Consider the following 23,085-nt stretch of genomic DNA (forward strand, 5'->3'; position numbering starts at 1 on the left):
AAAAACCCCCCCCCCCCCCCAATACAACCATTAACTTTTTCAGTACTCAGAACCAATAATCTTTGCTTACGACAATCGTGTTCTCTCCTTTTTAACCTGTGATCCCAGGCATTACTGTACTGTACACAAACACAGCTCTGAAGACAGAAATCTTAGTGTATCAGGGTGTTTTCTAGGCACTCATTTCTGTAACAGCTGAGCTGTCCGCAAATATAAACCACTTTACTGTCACAGCCATACTCTGAGATGAAGTGCAATATTATTCTCATTTTACTGATCAGGACTTGAGGCACAGGCCTGGTTCAAAGAATCCTTTCTTTTTGTGAAGAACTGGATTTTTCAGACTACTCAGCACTTCACACGTTCAAAGCACTGCTCTCACTGACTTACACTTCACCCGTGGATGAAACTGGCCAGAAACATTTTGCTAACATGTTTTCATGGCGAGAAATGCCATTTCCAAAGGGAATGCACTGGTTTCAGCAGAGCTTATATGGAGAACAAATCCTCAGCTTCATAATGGGTCAATGTGATACTGAGTCAGACCAAATCCTTCTTTCCCACATTCCGGCTAAGAAACCAGGCTATCAGCCAGGTAGGGTCTCTGTCTCAAAACGTTGGAGCTGCTTCATTTTGTACAATAACTAATCATGCAGGAACCAAGAAGGTTCAAGTATACCTTGAATCAAGTTCTCCTACAACCTGTTTCGTCCTCACCATGGTACTACATTAAAAATCGGTCCTTTTTCCTTCTTTATCCTCAGAAGTAGAAATTGATGAACTCAAAGAAAAGAGAATGGGAGTGCCTGATGGCTGCAGGGATTTCACAGAATTAACTATCCTTTGTTCCTTGATGTAAATGTTTGCCACCACATCAGAAAGTAAAGCAGAAAATATTACTGAAAAATATCTGCTCTAACTCGTAGTGTCCTACAGATTCTGAGGTAAAAATTATCAAAAAGACCTCTACCAATTTCTGTGGGAGATGTGTCAGGTCCCTTTTGGAGAAATATACAAAATCTATACAGAAAATACCAAAAGATTTTTTTTTTTTGCATGAGATATTTGAGTTGATGTTTTCTGTAACGAAAAATTAGAACAACACTAGCATCTAATTTAAATCTAAACGTAGATGTACAAAAACAAAAGGAAGGAAGGACAATGATGTGTCTTTTAGGCTAAAATTGGTCAAAATCAGTGAAGGCCAGCTTGGAGAATGCTTTATGTATAAAAAACTAGTACAGGTGACTCAATGATGAAATTTATCGGGAAGTATGTACAAGTCTATTTCACTGCCAAATGTAAGTGATTTACAGCAGGTCAAGTAATAGCAAAAAAAAAAAGTGAAAACCAAACTGCTTACAGAATAGTACCTTCCATTTTAATAGTTTATAAATGTTTTTGGTAATAGAGGTTAGATAAACTCCTCTTATAATCTATAGAATTTTTTAATGTCTGGTTGGTTTTTACATATGTTTTGCAAAAAAAAAATAATCTGAAAGGCCCTAGCATACGAGAACCTATAGAGTATCTTTGGTGTTAAGAATTCACTCTTGGACACTATTTAGAAATTCCATGTTATTTTTACTCTTTGGAACGTCCCCGTTTCCCGTGCAGTCTCCCATTTTGAGGCAAGTACTCACGTGAGGGGCACAGCTGGCCAAGCTCAGGGAAGGTGGCACGACAGCAGAGTGCAGGTGGGAAAGAGGCGCTATGTGCCGCAGCTTGCCTGGAGCAGAAGCTGATGAGTAGCCTGGGCCCTGCAGTTCCTGCGGAAAAATGTTAGCCAAGCACAATAAGCAAGTATAGCTAAGTAGAATAAACAGGTATAGGCCCTCTGTAACAGGGCATCTCTTTCAGTCAAATCTTTTATGATATGCAGCACTCAATTCTCAAAACGATTCCTAGTATTTATTAGGTGTGCTCAGACATAACCCTTTTAGTGACCAACCGGGGTGCAAGAGTGGCAGTTTCATTTATTTTCATAATTTTAACATATGCTCTGGAACCATTCAAGTGGAGGATGTCTCAGGGCCGCCACAAAATTAAACTGTCTCGCAGTTCTCATACCCTTTTTTCCCCACTTGGGTGAGAATTTCTTTCGCTGGAATGCGAGATTCCCCACCATTGTTCATATGAGGTACTTTTTGTATTGCTTACATAGATTTGTATTTTGAATGTAACGTTTTGTTTCCTCACTCAAAACTAGCAACTGGAGTGGGTCACTAAAATTAACGATAATTTCTTATGACAATACTACTCTTCCAAGTGTACCATTCATTTATAGCAGTAGTTTCATTGCAGCCTTAATAGTCTATGGTAAAAAATAAGGCAAAGGTAATATTCTCTATTAAACTCATTAGTTAGATAGAGATTGAACTAAATGTATTGGGCAATAAAAACTCTGGTGTCTGTAACAGAGATACTGGCTTTACATTACTGCATGATTTTCCGTCTACCCTATATTTCACTAATGCTCCAGAGATGCCTATTACATGTCTTCTTTTTTCTGTCCCAGATACTTCATGACCCTATTTCATTTCCCCTTGCTAATACCTCTTCTTGCTTCTTAAAAATGTTTTTTTTTTTTTGTGCTGCCTAGCTAATTAGCATAATCAAATTAATCTCAGAGCCCTTGTTTCCGGCCTGTATGTAGCTTCAAGGTTGCTGGTTTTATTTCAGGCCTGAAGAAGGATGTGGGTGCCCAAAACTTTGTTAGTGCTTTCTGTCTCTAACAGTTACACTAGTAGAAAGCACCTCTACAGACCTTGTCTCTCTAATTCATTTTTCATAATGATGCATGAACATTTCTAGCTTTTATTTGCCTAGGGCCACAAGAAAATGCTGAAGTGTCACTGAAACCAAAGCTCAGCAGCTGAAGCATATGGTCCAATATTCCCATAGCTGTTTAATTTTTTTGTTGCCCTTACTGTAAATAGCACTTCAAAGTAACTGAAATTATGGACGTGACTTGTGCAGCAATGAGGTAGTCCACGTAAAAAAGGGTTTCAGAACACAAACTTTTTAAAGCATTTGCAATAAATAGGGTTAAACCTGAAGTTAGGACACAAAGTGAACGTATCTAACTTTATACCCATGCTTCTCAGTAATGTACTTACTTTTACATCTAAAGTATGCTGCAGTCGGAAGCGCATGGCTTCTTGTTCCTGACACTGGATTATGCACTGACATTCTGCAAACTGCATGGATGCCTGTAAGAGAGGATAGAAGAGGCTTAAATTAATTTCGATAACTTTCTGTGGATTACACCCTTTCATTTTTTCTTTCTGGTAAAGAAACAAAAAGGTACATGTACAGATGCTACATTTATCTACTGCTATCAGTACAGAAATACTGCAAGATGACCAGATGCCTTTCTTGATAGGCTTACAAAAGCATCTGACTGGTTATATGATCCTAGTAGCCATAATATCACAGAAGGGAGCTAATCCTGTCAGGGACAGTCCTAGACCTATTGAACACCTCTGGGATTAGACAACTCAACTGTGCTAATGAGGCAAAACTATATTCAAGGTTTTAAAATGGATGGCTCATAACTTTGTTGACCTGTCTTTAAGTTGTTATTGACTCTTTCTTCTTTAAAAAGTTTACTCTGAAAAGGTGTGAGAAGATCTAATAATGTAGCTGTTTTTCATTGAGTACTTATCAGGACAGTGAGAAGAAGAGAGGAATCTCTAAGCCAAAGCACAAAAAGAAAGAGATAGATCTTTATGAACCAGACTGCTTTTATCACTCTAGCAGAATTCCCTCTTTGGTTTTAAAATAAAACCTGGCTCCCTTTGTGTGCTTCTTTATGACTGCCGCTGAGGCACAGGCAGGCTCCCTGAGGCACGGTGGATGTACGGTTATTGAACATTTAACTCTGAATCATTAATGCTGAGCAAGATGGCCAATTGCACTTTATGATGTTCATACAATGGATGCTCTGCAATGCTATATACTAGCATCCTCTGAGACGACACAGTACAACCTTTACTAATTTCAAAGAATTGTTATTTAGTACACCACACGTGCTTGTTTCCAGTGAGCACCCGCCTTCACTGTGTCTCAGCTTCTGTGTCAGGTGGCTAGTACTGCGCACAATGATATATATTACAAAGAAAGTTAAGTTTCCAGCGTCAAGAATTTTAAGAAATGCCACATTTGGCAGGAAGTATCAAAATTACTTTTGTTATTTCTTAAAGTAATAAAGCAATTTGAGAATGACACCTTACATAGAAATTTACATCCTGAAAAGCTAGAATTCTGAGCAGCTGAGAAGGACTCTTCCTTCTGGAAGAGCAGCAGCTTACCTGTAGGACACCTGGGATTTATGTCCTAGTCAGACCGAAATGCAGAACCTAGCCTTAAGAGTCAGGTATGTCAGCAACAAAAACCTCAACTAAAAAAGGCAAATGGAACACCACCATGTTTCTTAAAAACTTCCCTCACCCTGAGGGACCCACAGCTGGCTAACTGGGGTCCCAGAAAGGGCTGAACATGGACACGTGTGTTGAGGCAGTGTGTGCCCACTCTCTGTTCCAGCGGAGCCCCTGCTATACTGAATAACGAGGGAAATGAGCTGTTCCACGAGCCAGTGGAAGGTCAATCTGCTTTAAATTCTCTGCACTTTCTATTTCCCTGAGCTAGTAAAGAGTAAATCAAGAATTCTCTTAATGAAAGTAGAAGCCTTTTACCATTAAAAACCCAGAAGACAATCTTAACTATAGACATCTCTTCAGGTAAATATCGTACAGTACACGTGAATAGGACACACTAAATACAGCCTAGGTAAGAGGTCAGACGTTTTCTCTTCCCAAGTGGCTGTAGAGGAAAGCACGCAGAAGTCTCACTGAACTCAACGCCACCTAGAATTACCTTGTCAAGGGCTGTCTCCATCTTAGGTATTTTTTCTTTCAGACGTTTGTCTTGCAATCTCAGGATCTCCAGTTCCCCAGTAATCTTGGTATTTTCTGCTGTAATATAGCTCAATTCTTGACTTAGTTTATTATTTTCTTCTCTAAGGTAATGCTTGTCCTGAATTTAAAATAAGGACAACAAAATACAAGTCAAGAATTTGTAACTACTTACAATATACATGCTTGTTTTCTGCAATTTTTTTTTCTCTTTGGAAGATCTGAATTAACCAGCCTATTGCATCTTGCAGAAAGATGAGGTTATTCAACAAGAAGATAGGCCTTATAAAGAAAAGTACAACTGGACTGGTCCTGATGAAGTAACATCTCAGATTTTAGATCCATTTTGAAACTGGAATTTTAAGCTTCAGAATCCACAGGATCCAAAGCCAGTAAAGGAGGAGGACAGGTTATAGTGAACAAATATACATGATCATTCAGTAAAGTCCAGCTACTGGAAACCAAACGATTTCTGTGTCACAGAAAATGCAAGAAAGATTTCAACATGCAAGACAGACCTTGACATAGAGTTTACAACCAGAACTGCAAAGAACCACCTCAGAAAACAAAGAAGGGAAAGCACTGTGGGCCAAATTCAGGATACAGAACACATTAGCTGACATTTTTAAAAGGAACTGATATGCAAGAGCTTGATTTTCATTGAAACCAGTCCTGTTCTTTCACAGAGAACAAATATAAATGAAAAGCTGTCTCTGTGCGGAAGGCTAACTTGTATGGTGGAGATATTCCCTGATGTATGCTAGCAGGAGGACAGCAAAGGTGGCCATTACATCAAGGAGAATTCTCTTTGGTCCTTCTTGGGCCAATTGTGCTTTTGGCCATGCATTTCTCCAAAGCAAGATTTCTCTAGATACAGTTAAATATTTTTACACGGATCTCTTGTGACCTTAGCTGCGTTTGTCATTGCCTCTTCCAAGAATTTAATCTTGCTCTGTAACGCATCTATCTGTCCTCTCTTGGCTGTGATCTGCTTCTGCATTCCCACTGCAACTTTCATAGCTGTAAAAGATAAGGTTAATTCCCAATGAACAACATTGATCATGCATTCTGAGTTCCAACAAAAGACTCTGGAAGTCAGTTCTCAGCACTATGTTAGAATAAGTAAGTTGAAGCAGGATCCTATAGTCACTTATGTCTGTAAGCCACCCATCAGAATCAGCTGGAGCATTGTCCAAGGTAGTGGAACCAGACCCATCACACACACAAGACAAGAAGACAGCATTCCCTGGAAATCTGCACAAAGATCACCTGAAAAAACTCAACTCATGGTTTATGTTTTATAGTATGTTGTAAGTGGTAAAATATGTTGTTGTCTGCAATATTATTTATTTCACAAAATATCTGGAATATTATTACAGCATGTATCGGGGGATCAATACTTACAAAAATCCTCGTTAAAAAGACAAATGTGTGTGATTTTTGGGAAGTTCAATCTATAATTACCATGGCCATCTGATCCCCCCATAGTCTTTAAAGCAGTCCTGGTCTGTTCAAGTTCAGCTTGGGCAGATTTCAACTGCATTTTCAGTCTGTTTGCAGTATTTTCCATCTCCTCGATTTTATCCTGGTAATCCCTCTTCAAATCTTCAAATCCCCCTGGTGAGAGTAAGTCAAGATTGAAATTATAGTGACAAAAATTATCATTCTTCTAGACTAAGATTACCGACCTGTCGCCTACTCTCTTTAAAGGTGTATTAGCTATGCAGATAGCCAAGACATAGAACAAGTAACATCCACTGCAAACAAATGCACAACTAGTAGTTCATTCTCCTGCATGGCAGCAAAAGCTTCTGTTTCACCAGAAACAAATGTCTTCTTGGGTTGCTCGCCAGAGCAACAGCTCAAGGAAGTGATACAAATCCACATTTCTGAGTTCCTGCTGCTAGAACCAACGGCATAGTGTGAAAGTTAGGGGTATTAGTGAGACAGCGTTTTGCCCTGGTCATTTTTCTCTCCAGCCACACCAGACCAAGGTCTGAAATGATCTAATTTGTCGAGCATTTCCCCGCAACTCTGCTTCTCAGCTCTGTTTCTTAAGTCTCTCTTCAAGTCCTGTCACCCATACCGCTGCAAGCCAGCCAGCTGTGAGCTCAGACTCTATCCACAGCTTGGCCCTAATTCCTCTGTGGTCATTCGCTCCGATAAGCCTTTCTTATACCTCAGTCACCCTGACAGTACTAGAGAAACCTATGGCAGACCTTCCATGTAAAATCACAGCATCCGTCTAATTCTTAAAAGACTTAATGAGTTTAGAAATATAGTTGAGTTGTGAAGAAATAAACATTACCAATGGGTATTTTACGAGAGTACAGGGGTGTGCAGAGAGCAAAGCATGTGAACAGTATCATCTGTCTTGCTGCAGTGCAGATTTAACAGAGCATCTCCCTGAATTTTGGTGGTTACCTTGGGTCCAGCCCCTAATATTTATTTTTCTTTGTAAATATTATCTTGATTGGCTTCCCCAGCCATTAGCTGTGAAAACAGTGCTTGGGAGTTAGAACATAAACCTTTAAATAACATTGTAGCAAAACTACAACAAAACAGAAACAAAGTCACACTATGATTTGACCGGAGACGGTTAATGGGATCCACCAGCACTCTTAAATAACACTCGGGAAAAAGCGGTTACGTTTCTATTCTGTAATTTACTAGATCTGCTTCTTCGGTCTCCAGAGTCAAGCGATTTAAGTATTTTTGCTCAGAGTAGTGAGAGATGCCATGAAGATTGTATTCCCATCACTCTGTGCCAGAATCCCAATCCATGACTGAAGCAATCTGACCACCCCGTGCTGGCAGGGAACCTTCGGCCGTACCAGCAGCCATATTTGGATTCAGCAAGCAAGCTGGTCTTCTATTTTTAACATCAGCCCCATTTAGCAGCTCTCGGAGCTGAGCTAAGTCGTGGCTCCCTACCTGCAAGGCCAGCTAGCTCACTCCGACCGGCTTGGAGTTCATTCATTAGCTGGTCTTTTTCCAGTTTCATATCATTAAGTGCATGGAGCCTCTCACTGCATGTGTTTACCAGTTTAACCTTTTCCAGTTCCAGCTCATTCAGTCTGGCCTCCATTTCATGTATTCTGGCTTCTTTCTCATCCTTTGCAATCTACTTACATAAAAACCAAGAGTAATTATGTGTAATATACATATTATATAAAACAACCACAAAGATGTGCAGACATCATTACTTTAAATCTTAGTTGTCAGAGAACAGTTTGGGGCAACAAAGAAAACCAGAGTAAAATAGACAAATTACTCCTGTGCAAATTGCTAATCCAGGCAAAAAGGGTACAATAGAAATGGATGCGATGGCTTCACAGCACGTTTAACCTTACCAGGTGTATATGAAAGTTATTTCCATTCTCTTGTAGCACTACCTCCATGTTCACTCCTAATGCTCAACTGTCTTCTCACAAGAGGAAGATGAAATTCTCTATCTGGAGTGAATTTTTTTTCTGAAGATGCTGACCTGCATAAGACTACTGTATCCTGTAATTCCTGTCTGAGAAATAACCAGTTATAAATAGTGTCCTCAGTTTGGAATTCTGCATGCTCACTCTCCTGTTATTTCTCAGTAACACCTTGTATTTCTGGTTCTGTTACTGGTGTGGACAATTGTATCACTTAGGACAGCATGTTATATTCCAGCTTTCACAAACTTTTTGGCAAAGGCTTTGCACCAGTGAATTATTCATTTCTGGTGGTAATGTGATAATATTATTCTTCTCTGCCCACTAACTCTTCTAGTGCTGTTAGGATTCAAGGTGCGTTGTCTGACCTGCTTTAAAAACCACGGTACTGGCCCATTGAGGTACAGATTTAAAAACAGAAAACATTTACTGTCCTAGAGAGACATAAATACAGCATCATTTGCACACCTGAAGTTCTTCTACTTTAAGTTTCCAGTCATTGATTTCTTTTATAAGCTGAGATTTCTCAACTTCCATTGCTCCAGCAGTTCGACTGTGCTGGCCCACAACCTGGGTCATGTTATCAATTTGTTGTTGGAGAATCTCAATAATCCTTTCCTTCTCTAACAGCTGCAGTTTCAGTGTCTCACACTCCGACTGCACATTGTGCAAACAGTCCTCTTCATTCTTTAGATGCTGGAGCTCCTGCATCCTACTGCCAAGTTGTGAATGTAGCTTCTTGACTTCCTTATTGGTAACCTCAAGGGCGCTCTCTTTCTCCCGCAGACGGGCCGTCAGATTTGACACTGTTTTCTCAGCAGTCTCCAAATCGATCTGTTTGGCTGCAAGATCTTCTTTAACTTTATGGAGTGTTTCCTTAGTTGAATCCAGCTGGACAGTCAAAGAGGAGATTCTTCCAATGCCTTCAATTTTTTCCTTAATTGCAGCCATCTGAGTAATAGCAATAGAAGTATCAACCAAGAGAAACATTTATTTTTACCTTCAGACTTTCCTGTCACATCTCTGGTTTTCTATAGTTCATCTTAAATATCTTAGTTTTACAGGAAAATTAGGTCAGCATGGTCTGGTCTACAACGACTATGTGATTCTTACAGTTTTCTTTCCACTTTCTCCATTTTAATAAATGAAGTATTGCTTAGAATATTGGGGTTTTCATCATAAAAAATGGAAAATGTTAAACTGATGTAAAAAAAAAAAGGAATAAACCAGCAATGTTAGTAGAAATTTAGGGTAGTTGGATGTAAAGAACTTTAAGTATTAAAACTCAACTGACTGCACTGTAAGTTGGAAAAAAAAATGTATGTACATGAATAATTTATTACTGATTTTATTCCTGCAGGCAGCAATGTGCACCACTTAAAGCACAAAGTACTGTGACTCAGGAACTGCTAATAGTACAAAATAGAAACAGAAGAAAAGAACGAACTTCCTGGTGGGAAGATTTTAAAGGAAAAATAATGGATTGAGAGAATGCAGAGTGATGTGTGAGGTAGCACAAGCCTGTGGTTGGTAGAAAATAAAGGAATTAACTTGATCTTTACTCATAATGCCAAGTGGGTTACCTAATTACAGCTCATTTTCGAGGGGCTGAAGTCTTGAAGAAAGGGGAATGTACTACAAGTCAGTGTCTAGGAATCTACTTTGTCCAAAGTAGTTCTTCTGACATAGCACTGCATTCAGCTTAGGGTTACAAACACAAACTTCATTATGTTTTCATTAAGCACTACATAAAGAAAGGCACTATGAAGGCCTTTAATTTACTCATTATCCTTACAGAAGTGCTCACTACCGAAAAGACTACCTTCAATAGTTTGTTTGTTAGTCTGGCAGCATCGAACTTTCTGGAAATGTACAAAATGTTGGTTTGGAAGTTTACAGTCAAAATCAAACACACTATCGGCAGAACACTAATTTTCTCCTAAGGCTTGTATATCAAAAATCGAAATTAAAATCAATGCTTCTACTCCCTCATCAGTAAAGAGAAATGAAGGGTGAACAGGTCAAATTAACAGAAAAAAAAAAAGTAAATTCTGACTGTCATGTATCTCCATCTTTGGAAGGAAAATTTTGCACATGAACTCCAGAGGCCTCCTGACCATGGTAACCAGAGTTACAGTACTTCTCTCTGAAGTACAGCCCCCAGCTGGTGCACTTTGTGTCCTGAACACTACCACACTGCAGTTGCTCACCAACCTGGCACTCCATTTGTCTGTGACATTCAGTCCTCATTTTCTTTACTGTGTTTTCCATGTGCTGCAATTGCATGTTTTTGTTGTCTAGTTCTCTCCTGAGATGGTCAATGGTGATGCTGTTGTCAGTGTTCCGATCCCAGAATCGCTTGTTCTGCTCTTTTTCTAGACTTAGTTCTACCTCTTTTTTATGAAGTTCCATCTGCAAGAAATTAAAGCCATCTCCCTCCTTGAATCACATTTAGGATTTTTTTAGTCTTTCTCTTAACTTTAGCAACAGTGAATTACATGGTTACATATCTGAATAGGGACAGCTGCAGGGATTTACACTTAGCACGAGCCAGGAATATTGGCTAAACTAGTCTGACACCTCCTACATGTTTTCATCCAAGAAAGCAGTAACTTTCAACTTCATACACTGCTGCTAGAATTATTCTGAAGCAAGTAACACTTCAGTGCTCAAGCCTTTCATGTCATTTATATCTATCCCCAAATCAGTATAAGCTACAAAATGAAATAAGATTATATTGTGTCAATATCAACTGAAAACCAACGAAGCACCATATTACGTGCCAAGGAATAAATACTCATCTTGATAAATACCCATCATTACCACTAATAGGAATTGTTCACTGCTTGTTTCATCTCATGTAGCAATTTGTCACGTGTTCTCCAGAGCTTAAACCTTTTCCACCTCAGACATAATCCTAACAGTACGTAACTGAAATTACAAATGATAATTTAAAATGTAACTAGTATTAAAAATAGTGGCATAAAATTTCCGAGCTACCAATTTCAAAAATATGAATTTAAAATGTGCCCAAACTGAATTATCAATAGGGACTTCTGCTAATCATAACTTTTGCTATTATTAACTATCTGCATATTGTTAAAGCTGAAGTAGAGAAATAAGTAGGACGCTCAGATAATGGCAGAATCAATACATGAGCTGAAGACACAGAAGCAAAGGGAATCCTAAAATTACACTCCTAACCTTCAATTATGCAGTGATTATTCTGACTCCAGTCTTCTCTATAGCTATGTACAATCCGTAGGAAAAGATTTACACTAACATATTCTTCAATGGGAGAACACCATATGGAATGAAATAATTTCAACATCTCCTTCAGAAGCACTGTGACACTTAAATAGGCAAACAAAGCTAATGAAACCACAAAACTAATATCCCAAAATCCAGTCATTAAGGAATAATCTTATGTAAGAAGAAAAGCAAGGCTAATTACAGTACATGAAGCCAGTTGTGATGAAACCAACCCTTTGTGGCAATTTTTTTTTATGCTGTGTGTTCAATTTTTGAGTATTCTCAATCAGTTACAAAGGAACGTTTAGAGCTATTTGTTAGGAAAATCCCAGGTATGTCTTGCAAAATATGTGTTAAGGGACAAGGTTCCTTAACAGAGGGATCTAAACTGTGAGGTTAAAGTGTAGGTGGCTCAGCATCTTTAATATGATTTGCATGGGGTTCGAGGATTTTGAATTTATGACAAAGTTAATCTTAATTCTGAATGTCCTGCATTGCTAATGGCAAAGGCCTTTGGGAAACTTTCTTCACAGCTCTAATTCAAATTTCTAGTAAAAAATAATCCTCAAACTTAAATATAAGAGGGCTACTGCACTTTGGAAACAAGCAATGTGCAAATCTGACCACCAGCAGTAAGAAGGGGCTTATAGAAAGCAGGATTTTCTTCAATACTATCACTTGTTTTTACCAACAATTGATGAATCCGGTCATTCAGATTTCCAGATTCTTGGCTGCATTGATCTCGTTCTGTTGGAGCTTCTGCTATCCCAGAATGAGCTAGGTGCAACTGCTTCTCAAGATCTTTAACCTAGAATAAAGATAAATATTCATTAAAAATTATCATAATGTATTCTATTTTAAATAGTACATGGGATTTCTGCTGGTTTTCTTCTGGGTTCTACTCGAAAGAAGTCCAAATGTCATCTTCTGGCTCAGCAGTTATTCCCTAGCTGCATGTCCTCTTTTAGTCATTAAGCTCAATTTCACTGCAAAGTTAACTGAGGTTCCTGAGAATGAATTGGCTTCCACCCTGATCCACAGCTCTTCAAAAATTCCTTACCTACACTGTAAACATTGAATGGAACGGGAAAGGAGCCACTTTAGAAAAGAAGTTTAAGCTCCTTGCTTGATTTGCAGTTAGAAAATATAATGCAAGTGGTAAGTAAAATGCAATTTATATGGAATCACTCAATGAGAAAATACACAAAATCTCCTACAGTGTGCTTCTAATGAACACTTTAGGATCTGCAATCTCTCTTTTGGCTAAAACCAAAATCTGGGCATTTCCTTTCTACTTCCTTAAAAACGTTTCTTCAGCTTGCGACAAAAGCAATAATCTCCTCCCTTCCTCTTCTGCCCCGCACCCCCTCTTTCCTGCATCTGATTATAGTGACGACATAACACTTTTCAATTAGTAATGGACCATTTATGCAGGGCTAGTCCCAAAACCTCATGTCCTTCACCAAATGGTGGCTGGGAACATCAGGATGATATGAGAGGATGTTGTCAAGGAAACTTCTGAAAATCTTATGAAGTTTTCCTTCCCCAAAATTGGATAAAATCAGTAATCTTCTCTTCCTAGAGCTAAGCAGCAGCAGGACATTATCAGGGCTTTTTCTTCCTGTAATTGCCTGAGCTCCTTCTTGAAAGAAGTTTCTCTGACTTTGTGAAGTAATCTAGGATTTACTGAGATTTCTCCTGATGCCTCCATCAGGAGAAATCTCAGTAAATCCTAGATTACTTCTCCTGGAAACCCTCCTTATGCAACTACTCCATATTTCCATAGAAAAGTTAAGCCTGAAGGACACCCTCTACAGAGCTCCATGACCATGCACAACATTCTCAATAGGCTTTCACAGACAGTGACAGAAAGAGCCGTCCTCACACGGGGCCTTTCCTGCACAATTAAGTTAATTTAGGGAGAATTTGGTCCCAAGCATATATTCAGCCATATTCATTTTGTGTTTAATGATACAGTGAAGTTCTTCAGAAGCACCTAGGCGTAACAGCATGTCTTGTGTAGCTAAGGCAGGGAGGTATATTTATTCACTGTGAACACATTAAGAAATCTACATGCAAACATGTTTTGCTCCAAGTGGTAGTCACTTTCTCTGAAAGGATGTGACTTCTGGCAGTGTATGAGATGACAGACCAGTCTACAACACTTTTTAATAAAGGTATTAACATAGGCATATCCAAATAGAACATATTTACATTTATATCCAATAAGTGGGTAAGTACCAGATTTTCTGATTGCTGAAACTATCTGGTATCAACAACTTACACTGGCTTTAGTTTTCACCCACTCCCTTGGAGATTTTAGTTGCTAAGGTGTTTTCCTACCAGAGAAGCTGTGGAGAAATGCTTGCTGTAAAAGAGGGGCATACAGTCGTAAGAGCTTTATTTAGATACTCCCTCACACCTTCACAGGAATGACTCCACATAACAGCCTGAGATCAAATGATCTCCAGCTATCAACTTGTCTCTCACTAAAATCTACCTTAGCAATTCAGCATATTACACTTCCTATTCAAAAGCAATTTTTATTGGACCAAGTAGTATATTCTTTTATAGATATAAACCCAACACTTTCTGGAGTTGGTAGACTGTGAAAAATAGCCTTAACTTGATTCCCAATTTCCAATTTTACATCTGTTATAAGGTAAACATTATGAAAGGGAGCATTGCCTAAGGAATATACACTACAGTTATAGCTATATACGTGATACAACCTTATGCTGTGCACTGCATGATTTAAATCAAAAGAATTGAGGTAAAAAGACCTAATATGGAAAGCATACCATATACTGTACTGTTCCTCGAGAATGAAATACAGTAATAGAGATTAATTTACAAATTCCCCATAGTTCAGTTGTTATGCTGTGAAAGTCACCTTTGGAACTGACTAGTGTGAGTTTTAATACATGTGAACCAAGGGAATCAATAAAGGTGGAAACCTACAGAAATTGTTAACCACAATATCCTTCCTGCTCTGCTTTATAGCACAAGTACACGTAACACCACCCCTCCGCAGGCTTGACCTGCACATCCCTGCCATTCCATTCTCAGACCTTTTTGGATCAGAGACTATCAGCTCTGCCAAACTTCATGGCACTCCTGTGACCTGAACTTTCCCTTTCCAGTAGTATGTAGGAGAAGGATGCCTAAATCCTCATGACTTGTAACCTAAGCTGAATTTGGATCCATCATTTCTGCATGGGTCAGCTCCACTAATTTTTAAAGGGAGTGGAAAGCAAGTGTTTTCAGGTCATTTTCTAAGGAAAACATGAATTATCTTTCACAAAAATAAGAAAGACTTTGAAGATATTCAAACTGTTTATAAAACTGGAATCCAAAGCAGTGAAATAAGTGAAAGACGCAGCAGAAGTGATATGGAAATGGGATATAAAATGCTGCAGTTAGTGACATGGCAGAGACTGTGTGGTGGGACTGCAAGAAGTTCTCTCCATTTGTCTGCAGTAATTCCCTGCTGTACTACCTGGAAAAAAGTTGGTCTTCAGGGAGAAACATGGTTAAAAATAGTTTCTCAAGACTAATGTTTTCTAGTGGGATTAAGAAATGGTTTGAATAACAGGTGCTGGCCAGCCTGCCTTTTTTGCCTATATTATACCCTGCCGATAAGAAGCCTTTGGATTTCAATGACTGTTAAAGACTCTTAATTCACAACGGGGTGTCTCCAGGCACCTGAATGCTTCTCAAACGCTGCTGGAATCTCTATATTCTCCCATCCTTGCACTTACCAAGACAAAGTTACCAAATAATTTTTCTGGGCATTACGACTTAAATAAGAAGCTATTTTTACTGCCAGTTTTTTTCTGATAGATTCTCTAGTGGTATAGTGGAACAAAGTTCTTGTCCTGCAAGTGCAAGTGATGTTTGTAGTGCAAAATCATCTTACGTATTTCCAAGAGACATCATTTATGCTATGCTCTCAATAAATTCGGCAAACTATTCTGTGTCCACCAAGTTTTGCAAAGCTATTTTGTGTTAATACAAATAGAGTTAAGGATAATGTAATTTATCTTACTGTCCGCACAGTTTTTCTGAAGCAATCCCTTATCAAAAGACTTCCCTTACATATCCAGAACATTTCAGACACCCACATACCCAGTTTCATTGGCACTGCTGCTAACACACAAATCCAACTCTAACACACCTTGTCTTCGTACGTCTTCTTTGCGTCTCGTAATTCAGAACGCAGCTGAGAAACTGTAGATTCCAGGTGACTAACTTGATGTGGATGCACTGAATTCTGATTTCTTGTTTGTTCTCTGAGAAAAGTTTTAGGTGAAGAAATTAGGAACTGTAAGAACCATGAAAGCACGAAACATTTGTCATTGTTTTCTCTGCAATCGGTGTGACTGCTGAAACTTACTGAAGTGTGATTATCATTCACAGTGGGATCACCTTCTTACTGGCTAGATTTGCTCTTGGATATTTATCTCACATAAAATTACATACATTGAAATCTTGATGCTTTTTATTTCTGATAACTCATTTATTCTCAAGCAAGTTCTAAGAAAGCTAAGTCTGCTTTCAAATGCACCCTGACTATTCTACAAGCAGAACTGAGAAGCATTTTGCTATCAGCTATTCAATCTCAGCTATACAAGTCAGAAAATAATGCATACTGATATTTAAATCTCATCTTAAGTTTGTAACGCTGCATGGAATGTCCTCATTTTTTTAACTGATACATTGAGCACTGACTTCTGAGTCATCAAATGGCCGGTAAGAATTAGTCTTTTTATTCTCACTCAATTGTTACCAAAGTCAACAGTACCAACATAGCTATTTATCCCAAATGAAAATTACCCCTTCTTTAAAATTATTGTTCATTACTATTTCTACATGTATGCAAACAACCCAACTGTTTACCCTTTCTTGTTTGTGATTAAACCGACAACGCTGCCGGAAATGAATTTTGTATCTGAATCCCCAGAACATTTAGAAGGCAAAGGTCATGGTGCAACGCAGCCACCTAAAACTGCACTCAGCCACGGCTCTTAGCTTCCGTACTCCTTCATCCCTTAACTCTAGCCATGTGCTCCGCAGAAACTCTTCACAACTCAGATAGCAGAGGTTCATCATTCCAGAAGCTGGTGGCAAGAACAGAGCTGACGTTTTGAGCCAGTCTGAACTTCCACTGACTTTGCTGGCCTTATTCTTGTTCAGAGCCGGAGCAGTCTGAGAAGAGAACCAGCCCGAGTCTCCCGGTTCCCAGAGTCTGCCTAATGCATGGCTATTTTGCCTCTCCCCTATATAGCATGGTTTAATGTTTTTTTGTTTCTTCCCTTTTTTATTTCATGCCATAACTTATGCAAGGACTGCTTAACTCTTTAAACAAAGACACTAAGAAACCAAGAGCGTAGGGCACAGAGTAGAGAGTACTAGCAGCATAAGCGTTCTCTCAAATTAAGGTTACTCTTAACATTTTCTACACTATAATCAAAAAAACATACTGAATCATCTCCATCTGGCTTTGGGTACTATTTGCATAGCTGCATGCACTGTTAGCTTTATCAGGTAGTGCTGCCACCTCCTGTTCATGCTCACTTATTAGCTGCTCAATCCTGTTTCAAGAAGAAAATACTGGTTATTATTTGAGTCTTGGCAAATAATAACTTCTCCACTGAACAGGTAATGGTATTTTTCATCATCAGAAATGTAATAATTTTGATCTTCTATTGTGAACGAAACAGTACGTATCGGGTTATTGACCCTTTTATTTTGAACAGGTTACCGTATAATTCAGGTGGATAGCTAGGGAAATTAGGACTTCTTGAACAAGGAAGGACAAAGCTCTTAGTGAAATTACTAAGAAAATGCCAAAGTGATTACTTTCAGTCTTTTAACGGTGGAACTAGTCTCCCAACAAATTCTAAGCGACCAATCACACTTACAAAAGTAAGGTGTACAGATTCTGTCAAAATAGTACTTTTTGAGACAGTGAATAAAACAGGAAATTGCCAGCATGGAAGGAAAAAGCAGCAGAAAGTCAAGAGTAAATTGAACATCTGGAATGGAACAATTAGTAAGTCCTCAAAAGCATCGCTTGCTGCTCCCCAGACACTCCCCCCCTCCAACACTGTCATCATCAGAAATGAATTATCTGTGAAACATGGAAAAACGTCTATTTATGTTTTATGAATAAATAAACAGAGAACAGGTACCTATTTTGATGTTGCTGAAGCAGAAGTTGGTTTTGGGTCTGTGAAACTTTTTTCAGTGACTCAAGTTCTTCTTCCACCTATTGTAAACAGATGACAATGCTAATGCCTGAAGAAAAGACAGTCTAAACAGTAGTTTTCAAAGTGTAATTTCTTTCTTTTTCTTTTTACTTTGAATTGTGAAAACATGCACAACACACATTAAATTGCAGCAATAAACCCCATCTCAAGTTGGGGACAGTGTAAAAGGCTGGCATACCAGCACCTTCCATCTTAACTGCAAAGCAGCATTTGTACCTCTTTATGCCATAACCACTTCCTTAGGCCGTTTTAGAAAGGAGCTCATGGAGGTTTCAAAAATATTTTCTAAAAAACAGAACACAGAATGCTGGAAGGAAAAGTAGTGCTTTCTTCACATACCAGGACAACCTTTTCTTTGAGGTATGACACCTCCGAGTCTAAATGTCGCAGGACATCAGCAAATGCTGTGCTCAGGTTGTGGATGTGTAGGCTGGTAATATTCTCATACTCATAGAGTTTCTTGCCTGTGCTGTCTTCGTAGTCCATTAGGATGCCATGTAGTTCCAGAAGTACTTCCTCGTGGCTGTGTACCATCTTTCTCAGATGCTCGGTTTGGCTGTCAGCCTCCCTTAGCATCTCCTCCTGCAGCTGGTTGGCAGCTTCCAGCTCCTGAATAGTATTTTTTAGTTGTATTTTTACATTCTCTCGGCTCTGGGATTCCTTTTGTCTGAGTTTGGAAACCGAAGAAATAATTTAAAAAAACAATATTCACAACAGGGATTTTTATCCTAATAGCTGTAATACTTAAGTTGATTAACTGCTGTTCTTTACAACTACATAATAAGCAATTTTCTAAACCAAGCTGCCATAGTCTCATTGTCTGCATTCCTGAGGGCAAGTTTCTCACTCAGGAGATCTCGTATGCCTCTTGCAGCCCACATATATTCTCTCCATAATACATCTGGCTTGCCCTTCATACCTGGTATCCTGAAGCACATCTCTTTCCGATTGCACTTCCATCAGTTTAGTCTGCAAATCAGCAATGATGAGTCTTAAATTGATTTTCTGTTGTTCACGTAGCTCAGTGGTCTAAAGGAGAAAAAAAACCCAAACCACCATGCTAAACCAACAAAAATACTGAATATATAACCTTAAAAAAAAAAGAGGCAGAGAGCAGCATGGGTATGAGAATTAAGAGGTTATTTTTGTTTCTTTTAGTTTTTTTCTTTTTTTTAAATATTCTTTCGTTAACCAGCCAGTCACACTGTGCTGTGGTGGACTGACTATGCATGAAATAACATTACATGGATCATGCCAAGGACATTATCACCCATTGCCTATTTCTGTCTGTCAAACGACAAGTGGGAATCATGACAGCCAAGTACAATTTACAGCAGACAAGAGGCTGCTCAAAATAGTGCTGGCAAAACTGTCCAAAGACTCACCAATGATGAAAACAACAAAAGCTCATCTATACTTAAAGAAACTGCCCCAAATTTACAACTCACTTCCTTCAGCCTCTTCTGCACATCTCTACCTTTCTGTGAATATTCTTCCAGAATGTTTTCCACATGTTCTTTGCCAGCACCGCTCATGTTTTTTTTCTCAGGATCAGTATGTATTTTATATTTAGAACAGGAGACACTATTGGGTGGGCTGCTACCAGTACTAGAAGCAGCTGAGTTTTCCATCACTTTGTTGAGAATGGAAGAAGCTAAAACATTCTGGTTGCCAAGAAATGGGCTAGCAGCACCTGAAAGGCAGATAAATTTAAGTGTTGAAACAAGAGTCGTTACATGAGAATTAAGTCATCTGTACAAAGTGGGCATTAGTGCCTCTCAGTGCCCATCTATCGATAGCCAAGCCTAGGAATCGTCTTTTCTAAGGATGACAAACCCAGCCAATTCTAGGGTTGCACACTGTGTGGGGAATGCCCCAGTGTTCAGAGATCACCTCAGAACTGCTCTGCCTTTACCTTGGGCTTGCACCAACAAGAGCTGTTCAAGATGCAGGGCCTGAAGAGGCTTCAACTTGAAACTTGAACTTATGACCACCCTTCTAAATCACATAATAGTGTGCAATGTTCACAGTGATTTACTCCAAAACCTTGTTCTGAAATGTGTTTAATACTTGCCCAGACTAGGCATATTGCCACTTGGTAAAGATTCCTCATGACTCAAAAAATGTGTCATTGATTCCACTGGGAATTTGGTGGCTGCTTTGTGGAGTTTGAGAGCCTATTTTGTTTGCCTTTCCAGTGCCTCCCTGCGCAACAGCACACAGAAACATTGGCTGAAAAGGCAGGGCTGAACACAGAAGAGTATCCAGCTGCACCGTGACACAAATGCAACTTGAAATGAGTAACTGAAAAGACAAGGGAAACTAAAGAATTTATTTGGTAATGCTGTTGTATTTTCCTGGTTTGCACTTAGATTTGGCAACACAGCGCTGCGTCTTCAACTGCTGCAGCTCCACTGTAGTCAACTCAACTATTGTGTTTCGCCACTAGCAGGCATAATGTATAAAAGTCCAAACAAGTAAAATAACACTTCATCAAAAAACCAGAACTAAACTGGTTTATCTTCTGAAAACGGATTTCCTTCTATTTATGCATTTTTTCTCCTAGCTGGCCAGTAAAATGCTACCTTACTGACAGAAAACTGTTAACTGTATGGTCAATCAAGCCCACAAAAACCTCTCAAACACTTCATTTGCAGGCATAATAAGAAACATCTCAGAAAACGTGTAGAATCAGAGAAGCGTTTGGTTATATAGAACCTCAAGCACAGAAGAAAGGAAACCTGTGCAGATTCACACCATCTTATTTTTCCTACATTGCGGGGAGGGGGGTGGGTGGGAATGTGTGTTTGCAAAGAAAGTAGACAGATAAGGAAAAAAAAAGGCAAAAGGAATTTTTCTGACCAAGAGAAGAAATCCAGTCTAAGTGAGAGTAATAGGCAAGTTTTGGCAGTTCACCTATAAGCTGTAAAAAGAAGAAAGCTAAGAGGAAACACAAAGAAAAAATCGTTGAGGGACAAAGAGAAATCTAAAATGATGGAAAAATAATTTAAGTGGCAAGCCTACAGGTGAGGGAGGAATATGAGATCAGCAAGGAGAGCAGCTCCCTGTCATTTAGCGTCAGTACTGTTGTGTGTGCATAGCAGGACTGTGACATTCCCAAATGACCCAATTACAACATGCACAGTTGATTTCTGTCCACGCAGCACTTTTTTTTTTTTACAATGCAACAAGTTCCTGTGTCTGTGCACTGCACTTGCTATGCCGCCTCTCTGCATTTTTATTAACACATCCTGGTAAATCTGGATTTTCATTCTATAACATTACTGATAAAAAAGATTAGAGGCCACAGGTGCAAACAGAGCACGGGGAAAAGCATCCTGAGGAGTCTATTACCCTGAAAGTGGAAACAAAGGGCATCAGCCACAGGCAAGGGCGGAGGCTCTTTCAACACTGCCCTGTTATTGTGGAGTATAACCTAAATGCATCAACAGGTTAAAAGAATGACTAGACAAACCCCCAGGACTAATAAATGACATTTGGGACAGACATTCAGATTCAGTAAGTCCTTACATTTTAATTCCCTGAACACTAAGATACTGAGGTATACTAAGCAAAATTATCACTTTCTCCTGACCATTTTTCTATACATCTGCCACTACACACTGTTGCAATAAGCAGTGGTGAGATGACACTTAGGTTTGATCCATCAGAGTCTGAGTGAATCAGTGAATTGAAGCTTTAGAAGAAAAATACCATCCCCTATTCTTCTCAGTTGGCCATTTATTTTCAAACTCATTAATGATCCTTTTTTGGGAGGAACTTTCACACAACTGTCTATGAAAATCACTAAATACAAGCACCACCTTCGGGGAGGGAATCACCCAAACCAGTAAATTTCAAAAGTATCACTTTTCCAATGCTGAATTATTTTGAATCTAATAGTAGGCAGAATTCTGGACCCCTGCAAATTCATTATCAAAAGGCAGTACTATATCCTGTTACTTGTGCAGAAATAGCAGTAGCTATATTGCCAGCAGAACTCATTCCACTGTGGATAGAAATGAAGCTATTATCCTGGCACACAAATTACAATGATCAGTGTAATTCATCCTTCACTGTAGAGTGCCTTGGGCACCCATATCCTTAAATTTTGTGTTCACATCTTTCCTGTCACATTAGTACAACAGACTACACCTTACGAATCTGTTGGCTTTCATTTTCAGCGAGTGTGCTGTTTACTGTAATGACAGACAGAAAGTACAGGAACTTTTTTAATAACAAACAAAACCTGTGTATTACCTTAATTCCTAGATATTCTCACTCATCATAACAGCACCTGTGAAGAAAAAGATCTGCCCTTATTTTCTAATACATTAAGAATCAACTTTATGAATTTTGCCCTTCTAATTTTAATACTGCAGGAAGAATTAAAGGATATTGAGGGAGATAGTGTCTCTCCTTTTTAAAGTCTTATGCTTTGTTTTGTCAGGATGAGCACAGATGCAGGCCTTTATAAGTACTTGTTAGCATCGCCTGTAAAGTTTTGCAACAACAAAGTGGCAAATCATATACATACACATTCCTACATTGTTTCCAGATAGAGAAGAAACACTGAAGATGAGATTTCTATAAACGTCCTACCACTTTCCTACGTTGTTTCCAGATACAGAATTTTTCTACAAGAAACACTGAAGATGAGATTTCTATAAACGTCTGCCTTGATCTCATCTACAAATATTGTCTACCCCAATCTGCTTGATTAAAGCCAAAGACTTTTTCCTCACAAAAGTGCTTTTGGAGGTATGCCCAAAAGAAAAGAAAAATTGAAGTCTGGGATGAGCTCAACGAGGGCAAGGCTAGACTTGTACCTCTTGAGTTCTGGGAGCACGATTGCTATTACTAGTCCTTAAGGGACAAGTCTGTGACCCTTTTCCTCACAGAACAAAAAAAAAAGGAAAAATGAAGAAAAATGTATTACTTAGGGGTAGCTTTGAGCCGGATGGTGCTTGATGGGATTTTATTTGTGTTATTTGGATTTTCCAAGGTGACGGGTCCTCTGGAAGACACGGGACTACACTGTAAGTCAAGAGGTAGCTGCAGACCACCATGGGTGCTTCCTAAGGGCACATAATGGAGAAAAGTGAAACCCTGTATCCCAGACTACACCCCCCAATACCAGAAATGCTTCTCCAAAGTGAAAACATTGCCTCCAACCTCACACAGCAGCCCCTGAAAGTTCAACTACGCCACGACAAC

At 39.0% G+C, this 23,085-nt stretch overlaps 1 protein-coding gene across 1 annotated transcript in view; it reads right to left on the reverse strand.

The window, feature by feature from the left end:
* The window catches only part of CCDC158 (coiled-coil domain containing 158), a 29,535-nt gene extending 10,150 nt beyond the window's left edge, over positions 1-19,385 (reverse strand). The window contains exons 1-15 of the mRNA XM_035896961.1: positions 19,317-19,385; positions 18,788-18,897; positions 18,208-18,535; positions 17,791-17,867; positions 17,080-17,190; positions 15,774-15,888; positions 12,285-12,404; positions 10,559-10,756; positions 8,813-9,295; positions 7,851-8,040; positions 6,381-6,533; positions 5,824-5,936; positions 4,879-5,037; positions 3,120-3,212; positions 1,644-1,769 (exon numbers count right to left, since the gene is read on the reverse strand). Of these exons, the coding sequence (XP_035752854.1) occupies positions 1,644-1,769; positions 3,120-3,212; positions 4,879-5,037; positions 5,824-5,936; positions 6,381-6,533; positions 7,851-8,040; positions 8,813-9,295; positions 10,559-10,756; positions 12,285-12,404; positions 15,774-15,888; positions 17,080-17,190; positions 17,791-17,867; positions 18,208-18,535; positions 18,788-18,828 (2,307 nt within the window). The 5' untranslated portion in view covers positions 18,829-18,897; positions 19,317-19,385. The remainder of the gene's footprint in view (positions 1-1,643; positions 1,770-3,119; positions 3,213-4,878; positions 5,038-5,823; positions 5,937-6,380; positions 6,534-7,850; positions 8,041-8,812; positions 9,296-10,558; positions 10,757-12,284; positions 12,405-15,773; positions 15,889-17,079; positions 17,191-17,790; positions 17,868-18,207; positions 18,536-18,787; positions 18,898-19,316) is intronic.
* Between the last annotated feature and the right edge of the window lie 3,700 nt (positions 19,386-23,085).

The sequence above is a fragment of the Egretta garzetta genome, unplaced genomic scaffold (genome assembly GCF_000687185.1).
Source record: "Egretta garzetta isolate BGI_Z169 unplaced genomic scaffold, ASM68718v1 scaffold77, whole genome shotgun sequence".
NCBI lineage: Eukaryota > Metazoa > Chordata > Aves > Pelecaniformes > Ardeidae > Egretta > Egretta garzetta.